Below are 14,380 nucleotides of genomic sequence, written 5' to 3' on the forward strand. Positions count from 1 at the left end.
TAACTTCTGGAATACTAAACTAACAGTTATTTTCGAACAGTCATTTTCTTAATTACATAATTTTCTTTTATAAGCTAGTTAAATATGTCAAGACTTATGGTTGTATTGGAAAATTCTCTATGTTTTCTGGAGTTATTGAAAAACTCGTTGATACATGTTTAAGAGTACTTATAAATTTCATTACCATCATGATTAATGAAATTAAAAATTATCCAATGAACTAATTTCAGTGACAATTTGGTTATGAAAATTTGTATTTTCTTTTAGTTTGTTTACTAAAAGTAATTACTATTTAATTCAATAGTTATTTCAGTTCAACTTTTTATTTTCAATTTTTTTATGGTTTTTTTTTTAAATGGTTTACCACTTTTGTTAATAATTTTTACTATTAATAAATTAAATATTATTATTAGTATTATTTATTATTTTTAATGTATTAGTCTTATTTGCTACGTTAATTCTATAAGGGTTACACAAATTTATTCTAAATAGTTATAAAGTAAAAGAATAATTAATAATAATGATTTTAGGAATAAAAACACAAACCTTAGATTTATTACGAGCTTGTTTTTTCATAATCTTTAAATTTAATAAAGAAAATTAATTCATTTCTTTAAGTTTTTTTATGAACCATATTACTATTATAATTTTTGTCCTTAAATTATTGTTCACGTTTTTTTTTCTTTAAAAGGTACTTCGAAAAACTTAGTTATAATGTTATAAACTACCTTTGAATATTTAATCAAATAATTTGTATATGTTCATTTAAGTATTATATATTTACTGAATGTATATTAGAGACTTTTCTTTTTCACTTTATTTATTTTGTATTAACTTAATATTTTTTATTTAAATCTCTTATTTAAATAATTACATTCGATGTATGTTGTCGTAGTTTGTATTGTTTGTAATATGTTAGTAATAATAAGGTCGAAGCAATGTGAGTAGATGTCCAGATATTCAATATACTTACATTAAAGTTACATTTGTAAGAAAATTAAGTCATATATTTAAGTGTTTATGGGAGTAACTTTTATTAGTCAAAATTAAGATGTTATATTATAAATACATTTTTATTATATAAACATTAGAAATATTAAATAATCAATTAACTTTTAACTCAAAATTCTTTGTTTTGGTGCCGGAAAATGTATCTATAAATAGATAAAAATATGCAATTAATATTTTTACGAGTTTCAAAAAGCAAATATTTAGTTCTATATTACTCAGAATAATTAATCATAAGCTTGTGGTCTATTAAATTTTATGCAAGTAAATACCAAGAAAACAAAAATGATAATATTTTGGAGCATATAATTATTAGCCCTTTGAAATACAAATATAATAATTTTTAATCTGAAAATAGAAAAATTATGTTACTAAAAATTTTTAAGCAATTAAAAGAAAAATGAAATACTTACATATGATTATATTTAAGTTAATAACCATAATCAATAATGGAGAATATCAATTATTATTTGTACGTGAATGAAACTATTTCGCATGGCACCAAAACATTATATTAAATTATAATATTTTGAAAAAAAAAATGACTAACTTGAAAGTCTGCAAAATATATAACATAAATAAATTTATTTTAAATTATTATATTCTTATTTAAAAAAAATTAACTTACATAAAGTATCGTTTGAAAATTTTAATGCGAAAACCTATTAGCGTTTGGGTAATAGCCACAAGAACGGTAGTCATTTCCATAATATGTTTCGTTTGGGGTACAACTATATGGGTGAATATCATGATCATAAAATGCAACGTTTGGAACATAATCAGAAGAATAAAAATCTGGAGTTAGGAATGGAGTTGTCTGATTTTCCAAAGTCATATCTTGCCATGTTTGTATATTTATGATAGGTTGTTCCAAAGACATCTAAAAGAGTACATTGAAATTTCTACACTATATCTCGTAATAAATACAAAACCAGAAGATTTTAAGGTATAAAATTACACAAATATAAATTTTTCTTATAAACGTTTTTAACATTAAATGACGATAATGAAAAAAAATTACTTGATCAAGTAAATTTTTCAATTTAACATTTTCATTTGTTAAATCCAAGTTCTCTTGTGACAACCTATCGTTAGCAACAAGTGTTTTTTTCAAAAGAACATCATACTTTTCTTGTGATACTTTCTCTTGACGTACACGAGATTTCTGAAATATTTATAACGGGCTTAGTATATTTTAAATACTTAAAATCATGAAAATAGATAAAATTACAGCAATGTCGGATTTCAATTTCATAATTAAATCTACCGAAGAATAGAGCATATTAGTTAATTGCATTATCGATTCATCAAGTTCCTGTTCACTTTTCTCATAAGACTTAATTTTATCAGCTTGCTCAGACATTAAATGCTACAAATATGACATACATTTTTGTTAGATATAATAGAATATAGCGGATTTGTAAAAGTGGAGATTATGTACCTTCAGCTTAGCAAATCTACTTTTCAGTATTTCATACTCGTGATCTAGACAAGCTCTACGAGAAATTACAGTCTAAAATAATAAAAAAAACAAGTATACAAAACTTTACTTTTTATTAAATATTAAAAAAGGATTATTATTATACTTGAAAGTAGTAATGAATGCAAAAAGCAATTACTAAAATGGACACGAAAAACATAACTACTTTATTTGTAAATCCAATAAGGATATCTTCCTCCTAAAATAATGATATAATATTAACTTATGTCATGGTCGTATTGCACTTACAATATTAATTACTTATAAAATGAATTACCCTAACTACGGCACTTATTGAACTTTCAAAAATATTAAATTTTTTTTAAGCTATATTGATAAATTAGTTGTTCCTCTTTTATATTTATCAGTGAGTTAAATTGTTTTAACTGCTCAAGAATTAAAGATTAAATTATTTTTTATTATATTGTCAATAATTTAATAACGTTTTATATTGTAACTAAATTAATTAAATCTCATATATTTTTCATATATTATAATATACATTTATATTTTTAAAATTAATACTTATAAAATTTAAGGATAAATAAATTTGAGTTGGGTAAATATTACCCCTTTTTTTTATGTAGAACTATGTATGAACATTAAATATTTCGATTTTTTTAAGCTCCTTTCTTTAAACTTCTACCACATAAATCACGCGTTTAATTTTTATCATAAACTCTTTAATATAAATTTTTAAAAATAATATTATTTCACTTACAAATAAATATTGTTTTTCAAAAATGGCAAATGAATTATTATCTTGATTACCTGTTAAAATATAAAAATGCTGAAATATTTTTAAACTAAGAAATCATCCGTTTAATGAAAAACAGTTAAAATTAGGATTTTTTCAAGAAAGGTTATACATCGAAATATTTTCTATACTCAAGATATGATTCTCATATCTTCTCTTTAAATTCGCTACTAATATTAAATCAAGTAATTAGAATAGATTAACATCGAGTTTTGATGTCTAAGATATTTAATTTATAAATTTGACAACAAACATTGTTTGTTTTATTTGCTTAAATTTAATAACTAAATTGTGTTAAAAATTGCAAGGTGCAATATTCTTTTCTAAAACTTTCGATAAAAATCAATAAACTTTTGTATTGATCAGATCATTGTAAAATTTTATTCTAGAGGATTTGAGAATTATCGAAAAACTTCTAGAACATACATATGTATTGACTGTTATACATTTAATTATCTATAGCTTTTTTAAGTGATATTTACATTACATCTTTTCATGTTATTAACGTCTTTACATAGCCATTCCCTGTGGATAGAGGATAAAAATACTTTCACGGCCCCTGTGCTAGTTGCAAGAGGCGACTAATGAGGTTGCGTTAGGTCGACAGCCGGCGTAAAATTTTTGTCAAATAATTTGAGGTTTCCTGAACAAAACTTAGGCGAAATAAATGAATGTTGAAGGAAAAGAGGTAGAGGAAGAACAAAAAAGAGATGGAGGAATGCTATTGAATGCGATATGAGGACAGCTGATGTGAGCGTAAATGATGTGTGAGATTGTGTCAAATGGAAGTTTAGGCTAAGTGTGGCCGACCCCAAGTAGTTGGGATTAAGGCGAGGAAGAAGAAGAAGAAGAACGTCTTTACATAGCCGAATAAACGAAAAAAGTAATCGAAAAACCTTTAGTAAAATAATTGGATTACACAGGGATATACTTACACTAATTAACTTTTAGTTCTAATATACATAAGGTATGAATAAATGGGAAATAATAAGCTGGCTTATATATAAAGAAATTTTAGAGTATATGAAAATGTATGAAATTGGACAGCAGCTAGAAGCCTTTGGAAATGCATGACACATTCTTGGTAAATGAAGGTTCGACGCAGAAGATCCTCAATTTATAGCACCTTGTAAAGACCAATCCTTTCATAAACAAAAACTTTAATTTTTAACATTGTATCCAGCCACTTATTATAAAATAGCTAAAAAATCTGATTGCATTTTCATACTCTTTTCGCGTTGTCAACCAAGTACTTCTTGTTCCAAGTGCTTGTACACTTTTGTAGTCTGATTTAGTGTATTTCTGTGTGACCTCTTAACTCTTTTTTTTCCCTAATTTAGTTTAAACCATATCTTTGTTAAAATAGTTATCATATATATTTTTAACAAATATATTAAAGTAAATTAAAATTTCTTATTTTAATTCAACATCTACCCATTAAATACTAGCACCAAGTAGTTGACCTTCTACTTCAGTAATTATTGTTCCCCATCAATTATCGTCTGTCCAGGAATATTCAGGTAAGAATAGTTTTATGACACTAACTACAATAATCGAGTAATAATTCTAAGTCATAATACTTGTGTTTTTAATGTTATTAGAAAATATGTCATTGGTATTCTTTACTGTAGTTAACAAAATTGCTATTAACTGTATTTCGAGTTATTACAGAATTTAATAATTAATTGTTGAGATTTGGATAATTTTTTAATTAAAGTACGCTTACCTGAAACAAAAGTACCGTCGACGAATTGTTTACAATCAACAAGAAGTATCAAGTATAAAGTAGTAAGCAGTAGGATTGTAGTTAATCTAAGACCAAAAATTTTAAAGATTCAATCAATTGACTCGTAAGAACTTATAAAAAGTAAGCTTAAGATTTATCAACTAGTCAATTTTTAAATAAGAATTGATGTTTAATTTTATATCCTAGTAACAAAAATGTTTATTATATAATAAATCATTGAAAAATTACCCAATGCTAAAAAAATTACTTAATGAAGTACGATTTTTAAAATTTTTTGTATAAATGAAAGAATTCGATGACGTTATTTCAGGAAAATTATACCTTTTTTTTAAGTCCACGCGCATATGTTTTTAATAGAATATGATTTTGCTTTGCGCATCTCAATTTCGTTTAAATTTTATGTTATTGTGTAGTTTTCATTAATAACACGGCACTTAAAAATAGTTTTTAATGATTATTAAGTTTTCTTTCATCTAGCGGTTATTTAAAATAATAATTAATAGATTAGTATGGAGTATGATTGTGAATACACATAAATACTTTGTTTTCTCATTATTATTTTTTTAAATTATTATTTAATTTACAAGTGGGAATAATTTTCTGGTAAACTGCTTTTAAAGTTATACTGTTTTTACATACCACATATCATGCCTAATGTAGCATGATACTTTTACCTGAATCAGTGGCTTACTTGTAAAGACAGCCCCAAAGGGCATAACGGCGCACAGTACCTGGACTGGAGTAGAGCCCCAGCTAGGCGAAATCTAGTATTGTATGCTAACTAATAAAAAATAATTCAACAGCTTTATTTTCTTATAATTTTAAAACAATTATAATGGAGTTAATTTTATTCATAAAAAATGACATTCTTTGTTAAATCAAAACAAAGTATGTATTTAATGACGAACGTATTAAATTTCTCAAAAAATTTCATAATGTTTTGTAATTAATGTTGTAAAATTTCCATAATTTTTTAAGGAATTTCAGAAAATTTGGATTACCAATAAATATAAATTTGGCATGAAAACCTAGGATAAGATATAAATTCTTGAAAATTCTTTTTAAAAATAGAGGTGTTAATTTTTAATAAGTACACCTAATTTTGTCAGTAAAATCTATTTTAACTAAGTTTTTGTATATTAATTTATTATGCATTATTAGTCATAAATAAATATATGTTGCATGTTTTATTACTTTAACAAAATAGTTCAGTACATATTTCAAGGATTTTTTATGATTAAATGAATATAATTTTAAACTTTTTAAATGCACATGAATCTGATTATAACTAACAGCAAATATTATTATCAGTAAATTATTTTAAATTATCATATAACAAGAATAAAATATTTTCAACTTTATTGTTTATTTTTTTAACAACATTCAACCTTTTTAACAAAAACTTGTGAGCTGTTAAACTATGTCTAAGTTAAATAAAAATTCTGTTATCATTATTTATACAAGTTCCATAGAACAAACCAAGGAGAAAGCAATTTGAATTTATACTGTTTTTTATGAGACTTTGTAATATCACGTTAATAAATTAATAAAAAACTACAAGTTGTTTAAAAGAATAAGTATTCTATACAGAGGATGATTGTAGTTGTAAGAGGTATAATGAGAATTAGTATAAAAAAGAGAATGATTTCTAGTTAAGCAAGGGATCATATGGACGGATATATAAGACAGAAGATTAAGAGCAATGGTTGAACTATTAAGATGTAAAGTGATGAATGAAAAGTAACAGTAAATTGACGGAAAGTAATTTGGTATATTAAAAGGGCTTTACGAAAAAATAATAGTCATGAAGTGAGTGCGTGATTTTGAGAATAAAAGTAGTATAAGAAAGGAAACCATTTTTAACACGTACAATACGAAGTTGGTATTAGCTAAGTAAGGATATTGTACAACTACACCATATTGTAATATGGAACGTACCAAAGAAAACTATGAGAGAGAGAAGAGAGAAGTAAAAAGGCTAGTATGGCGCTTTAAAAAGTCCAAAACTTTTAAATATTAATATAATATTATATAACTGTAATATTAATATGAAACAGAAGAAGTTAAATAAAGTCTCACAAGTCTGTAACCAAGAATACACGTTTTAGCTCAGGACTACCAAGGGAATGAAAGTTATAAATAAAAAACTACAGGTGGATTTACCAGGACGGAAGCCATGCTGTTCATCTATTGCGGCATGGTCGAGTCTCCTTTAAATGGTAAAATAGATCAGAGATTTGAATAATTTAGTAGCAGTTTTAGCAGTTTTATAGACTTCCTGCAACCAAAATTTTTATAATTTTTTAATAAGTTATCATTTGTTCACTGTAGTTATCTTTTCTATTAATACCCAAAAAACCATTAACAAAAACGTGAAATGATTGCCATGCTTTTGTTTATACTACTGTCATTTTTTTTTTAATTTCCGATAGGATAACATTTTTTTTATTTAAGGACCTATGAAAATATCACCTTTAATTTTTGAATCTGAGAGCTTAGGAAACAATATTTTAGCATTGTTGCGAACCTGAGAAGGTATTGATTTCACATTGACGTTGTTTTTTTTAATATGAACATAATGTCCAATTGTGATAGATGATAAGTTATTCCCATTGTGAAGTAAAACAGTATTGTGGTTTTTACTTGAACTTTCAACGAATAAACGCTAATTTAAAAGATTATGTGCGACATTTATTGAAAAAAGTAAATATATCAATGATATATTATAATATAATATAATATAATATATTAACAAATATATTATATTAATCATAAAGTTATTTTTGAGCAACTTTATTATACTGAGAAAAATTAATATACTTTTTTCTTTGTTCAGAAACTTTAAATTCTGAATTTTACAAATTTCATTATTGTAGGCAAATATACTTTTCCCTTATATTTTGGGAGGCCTAAGGCTTTTATTAAATCATCCATTTTTCTTTCATTCGGAAAATGAGGAATTATATCGTATCAATATCGTAATGCATTTCATCGTTCATAAATAGAGCCTCAATATTTATAGAAATANATGCATTTCATCGTTCATAAATAGAGCACAATATTTATAGAAATAATCAATAAAGGAGAAATAGGGATAGGTAACAAAACACTATGTGACACAAGACTAGTTAATAATTGTATATTAGGATACACTATATTAGATATAGATGTTCTATATTAAGCATTTTGATATCCATCATACAATCAGCATAATACTTTGTGGGTACTTTCCAAATCCGAAATATAGCATGAGGCATATTTGGGCTCGTATAACAATTTCCTAATATTGTTTGACAACTTTTTAACTCTTTAATTATAAATAGTGTAAATTATTTAAAAACTAAAAAATCAACCAAAAAAAATAAAAAAAACTTATAAACATTACTCTTTCATATTCTAACATAAATCAAAATAAATTTATGCAATAAAATCTACCAGAATAAAAAAAAAAAATTGACTCAAACAAATCATGATCTAAAATTTGTCTGGTATTTAATAATTTCTAACTCTCTTTAAGCTCATTAAATAATTATTCAATTTTTCTGTTTGGACATCTAAAATGCCTTCTACTTCTTTCACTTTCTTAAATCTTCACTTAATAGTTATATTCTAAGTTTAAAAGATTTCTATCAAAATGTATATGGTCTAAAAACTAATCATAATAATCTGAAATGTTTCATATTTCTTTTCAACGCATATGCTTTTTTAGTTCTCACAGAAAATTGACCATCTTCTAATTTCTCTGATGAAGAACTTGGCTTAGCTGGTTACAATGTAGACTTAATAGAAATTTCTTCAGAGAAAACAGAATTTTACTAAAAATCAAAAATTCTTGTTTAATCAATATATTTATCAAATTCACGTAAGTAGTACTGCTAGTATTTGTACTGCTTTGTATGCAAAATGAAACTTCAAGTTGATATAAAATGATATTATTATCAGAGGGGTTAACATATTTTGTTAGACCTGTTTACTTCTGATATATTTAAATGACTTATTAATAATAATAATAAAAAAAACACATCATGGTATAATTAATACCTTCTCAGCTTCGCATCGAAGCTAAAATAAATGAAATAAACAGATGACAAAATGATAAAAAATTTATTAAATTAAAAGTAAATAAATATGATCGGGTTATTTCGACAAATGTTTTGGTTTTTTTAATTCTATCTGTAGATAGGTAAAACTAATAAGTTTGACGTGACCAGAGCCATATTTAGGGGGTGGCTAAGGGGGGCAAAAATAAATGCCATACATTTTGGTACGGGCAACTGCTTACCCTGCCCATACGTTAAAACCGCCACTGCCTCATGGTGATTAACGGATAAAGCTAAATGGTTCTCAATTTTTTTAGTAGGTAATCAGGTAAAAAATTAGTTTTGCAGAAATGATAATCTCCCCTTTCTATTAAAGGGTAGACAAATAATAAACCGTCAATGGTCTATAACTACTAAAATGTACAAAATATGCTACACAATTTATTGTTGTTACAGTATTTTTCACATTATTTGTATACAATTTAGATTGAGGTTAAGTGTTTTCAGCTATTTGATAATTGATCAGGATAAATTGTCAATTGTTAACTTGACTAAAATATACTTAGAATATGCAGTTCAATAACATTTTTATTGTTTATCATGTATTATGCATATAATATAGTTATAAAATACACAAGAAAATGACATATATTTTTTAAAATTCCCAAATATTCGCACGATATATTACTTAATACGTATATTAAATAATTGATTACAATTTTGAATTTTGAGGGATTTCTTTTAATTAGTTTATAAGTTAGGATTTTTTTTATTCATAAGGTTATTAGTAGGATCTAAAATTTGTTTAAGTTTATTTAAAAAAAAATAATAATGTTGCTATATATAACACACAGTTTATATAACTATTTTCCTGACAGTGAAGTATGAATTATGTTTGAAACACCGACTTAAAAACATGTCTGAACATAATACAAAATAATATTTTAATTTATAAAAGACTAAAAATATTTATTAAAAGAAATGTTTTAGTATTGTTTTTTATTATTGGTTGTTTTACAACTATAAAATTTGCGGATTTGATTTTTATCGTCTTTATTTTATAAAAGACATTCCAATTTCAAACATGTTTCATTGTTCATCTTCTAAGTTGCGATAACTCTGCATGGCTTTTTACAACCATTGGTAAAATTTCAAACAATATCAATACTTTATGTTATGGAATCATCAATTAGGAATGTATTTGGAAAATTGACATAGAACGAATTTTTTGCAATTCCAGTCTTGGAATTGCATATACAAGAATTAATACCTGGCACATAAGTTTGAAAATGACTTATTTACAATTTAAACTGATGAATAGTTCACATTTTTACTGTGGTATAGTATTGTCACTTTGATTGTATTCTTGAACACAAAATGTTAAAACGAATTTACTAATATTTTTACAAAAAAAAACTAATGATTACATCTCGATCCAATACTAATTCAAAAAATATTAATTTTAAAATATTTAAATCTCAAATCTTTAATTTAATTGAAAATTTTAAAAATTAAGTTATTTTTAGTTTTTTAAATATCAACTTTTAACTAATAATCTAATAGCTTTTTATCATTATTATAAAATANTATCAACTTTTAACTAATAATCTAATAGCTTTTTATCATTATTATAAAATAATTATGTTATACATTTATTACATTTATTTAATCTTAAAACTAAGGTAACACTGTAATATACATATATTATAGATTATTAATAAATTATTATAACACAGATAAGGTAAAAATTTTTGTGTTCAAAATTCACATTAGAGAAAATATTATTACAAAAATAATTTATGTACAAAAAAAAAAGAGTAGATTCTTTAAAATATCGATTAAAACAATCAATGTGCGTACAAAATTTTGATTATTATAATCTTTTGGTAGTAGTTGAAAATCAATGGTAACAATCACTATACAGGTATAGATAGCGTTCATCTAAAAAAAAAAAAAGTTAATAATCTATTTAAAGTTAATATGTCATAAAATTTTAAAGATATTATATTTCCTGATATGGTTTCGTTCATAATGAATTCGTTAATATAAAGAGTGATTCTATTATAATAAACTTTTAATTAAATTAAAAAATAAAAATAATATTGATTAATAATTTTTTGTTTGCTTTTAGTTACATACTTTTCTCAATTTAACAATCGTGAAGTATTTTTTATATTTATCCCTTATAATAGTGTTAACTTTATTTTTTCAAATGATAACATATGAAATTAAGTAGATTATTTAATAGATAATGATCTAATTATGAAAATGATTGGTGGACAAGAATTTTTAAATCAGTTTTTTGGAAGTTATTGACATTTTTATAACTAGTCGGGATGAAAAGTACGCGTGGGAGCGTAATTTACAAATATGGGCACTTTTAGAATCTGCTCTATTTAATTGGCTTATTTTATATTTTGCCGTGCTTATTTACTCTTATCATTTGCGGGTGGTAGTTTTGAATTTTGGGTCACAAACTCTTACAAATTAATTAATTTTAAAAGGTTCGATTTGGGCTAGATTTTTCTTCTTTGGTGGTTGGGTTTGGTTGGGTTTGAACCTGCTAAAAGAGTTATTAAAATGTGTGGGAGTGTTTTCTCTAACCTTCTAGTTCAAGTACCTTTTTTTTAACGTGCTCTACGTACTACTATACACCGTAGTTAGTTAATCCGTATGCTCAATCAATATGATTACGAAGAACTCTAATCATTCACCTATGCCGACAAGCGTAGATGATACCAATACTGATAATAAAAAAAAAATTATAAGAGTAACCGAAGCAATCTAAGATAAGCTAATCAGAGCAATGAAATTTTGAGAGTTCTCACATTTGCAAAATACGTTGCTGAGAAATGACTTGTGATAAAAATAACAGCACATGCGTTTTACCTCCAATTAATTTTATAAAATATCATGAATTTCTGTTGTCCATCAGCTATTTTCTTCATTAGATCATCATTTATTTGATGAAATTAATTTAAAAATTTACTTTTTTAGTATTTGAAGCAACAATTGTCATGATGAACTCGTGGGAATAGCTTTGAAAAGTTTTGAAGATCGATTGATGAGCGAAAAAAATGAAATTTGTCACAATTGCTTATTGGAAGAAAAGATTTTTAAAATCGTATGACGGCAGTTGTTGAAGTTATTAATATCAGTAGGCTAATAAATTCTTTAGCGCTTCCCGCAGTTACAGGTTCGGGTTTGGCAACAACACTCACTAAAATAACATACAGAAAAATATAAAATAGCTAATTAATAATAAAATTTAATTGAATTATTTATAATTGCATTATAAACAATCATATTCCAATATTGTATTTTGGGATAGTTCCCTAGGTCAACCCTAAAGCAAATAGCTAAATTAAAACAATTTACGAAATACCATACCAGTGACGTAAAAATAATATAATTTATATGTGAACCTAATAAATGCATGTTTTCATGAAAACTGTTGCCATTTTTTATGGTATTACTTTTTAGATATTTTCGTTATTGTATACTCTAAGTGTTGGTCAATTTAAAATTGAGTTTAATTAAAAAATAATTTAAAGTAATTGTATAATCACTTTTGTTACAAGTAAAAAAAGGAATATGTATTATCATGAGTACAAGTTCCATAACATTTTTGAAGGAACTTATTATATTTAATTTCTCTCTCCTTAATTATTTTTGTATAATAATAATATATAATCTATAGTTTCTCTGTAATTTTGGAGAGGCTAATTTTTAAATTGGACGGTCTAATCTTCTCCAAGATTCCCAGTTTATGCCTATGCGTAATATTTTATTACATTAATATTAATTATACAATTGTGCTTCTTATAAGATTTTCTTAAATTAATCTTTTATAAATAATTTTTTTAATTACCAATTAATGATTGTGTTCTGTAATCCGCGTAATCCAAATGATTAGGACCAAGGTATCCGGGAATGGTAGACAAGCAAGTCAAATGAACTTCAGCACCCAGTTTGTCTGTAACTGGTAGAGTCAACCGCATGGCTGCTGCTGAATTTAGTGCTGCCTTGACAATTGGTTTCATATAGGCATCTGGTTGCTGTAACATGCAAGTATAATTTATATTACTAAAAATAATTATAAATAAATACATAATACATGTTTATTATACTTATACCTTTACGTTTTAACTGATGATATTAATCAGTATTATATTTTTAATTCATGCCAAAAAAAAAAAAATCTTCTATTAACCAATCTTATATGTTTTTTTATTTTCAGTTATTGAACAAATATAAAATTAATTTAATTATGTATTAAATCAATCATAGAAAAGTAAAAACATTGATGTTATTATAAAATTTGTAGCGTTTTGATATCAACAAAAATCCAATTGAATTTTTTAAAATATGGTTCATTTAATATTAGATGATATGTAAATATATAAACAATGAGTTCATCAAATAGTAATATATTTAGTTCACTTATATTGTGTGTCCCACCTTGATTTACTAATTTTAACATTAGTTTATATAGTAAAATTAATAAATCACGGTGGGATAACCTGTACAGGTTTCCATTGTCCTCATTGTTTGTATCAATTAACATGTTTCCTTACTTTTTGAACACATACTACAATGAGTGAATTTTTCTTAGTTTTCGTGTTGCTAGTTCTGCAAGTTTTATTCGATTTTTTATATAATAATTATAAAATAGAATTTTATTTCACTACATTGTTTAAAAAATACATGTTAAGTTTTGTATACAAGCAATGGAAATTTTTAATGTATACAAAGTATGGCATATTTTTGATATTTTAATGATAAAAATGTTTTTTTTACAACAAATTTCCCTACATGAGTGTAAAATTAACATGTTTGTTAAAAATATCTTAATAGCGTGTGAATATTTTCGGATAATTTCTTTCAGTACATAAAATAAAAAATTTTCGAACTATCTCCTCGAGTAACGTGAGAATATAAAACACCATTTTTCAAAAGAGAACAAGAGACATCTGTCGTGGGTCATTATCGTTTGCTATAAATATTTAAGAGAATTCGAGGTAAATATTTTGCTCGTCAATATAAAAATCCAAAATTATTTTCTCTTTCATTCCACTCTTCATATGCATATAATTAATTTAACTTAACGGTTGGGTAAACTGAGAAAAAAAATACGGTCGATAATTTTTGTTCTGTTAAATCAATTATATTTTTGTTACTGATACAAAATATTTGTTTGCTTGATAAATTACACTAACAAAAGTTTTTTGTTTAACTAGCAAAAAATTATCATCGGCTATATGTTAACAATATTTTTTTTGATTTTACTAAGTTTTTTTTTTCAGTGAAGTTAAAAGTTAAACATCGTCCCAAGTTGTACGATAAAA

The 14,380-nt window shown here is 24.8% G+C and overlaps 1 protein-coding gene across 1 annotated transcript in view; it reads right to left on the reverse strand.

Annotated features, from left to right (window-relative positions):
* Positions 1-10,731: 10,731 nt before the first annotated feature.
* The window catches only part of LOC126902263 (uncharacterized), an 83,565-nt gene continuing 79,916 nt past the window's right edge, over positions 10,732-14,380 (reverse strand). Inside the window, exons 6-8 of the mRNA XM_050679348.1 lie at positions 12,904-13,090; positions 12,022-12,252; positions 10,732-10,973 (exon numbers count right to left, since the gene is read on the reverse strand). Of these exons, the coding sequence (XP_050535305.1) occupies positions 12,149-12,252; positions 12,904-13,090 (291 nt within the window). The 3' untranslated portion in view covers positions 10,732-10,973; positions 12,022-12,148. The remainder of the gene's footprint in view (positions 10,974-12,021; positions 12,253-12,903; positions 13,091-14,380) is intronic.

The sequence above is a fragment of the Daktulosphaira vitifoliae genome, unplaced genomic scaffold (genome assembly GCF_025091365.1).
Source record: "Daktulosphaira vitifoliae isolate Bord-2020 unplaced genomic scaffold, ASM2509136v1 Scaffold_3, whole genome shotgun sequence".
In the NCBI taxonomy this organism is placed as follows: domain Eukaryota; kingdom Metazoa; phylum Arthropoda; class Insecta; order Hemiptera; family Phylloxeridae; genus Daktulosphaira; species Daktulosphaira vitifoliae.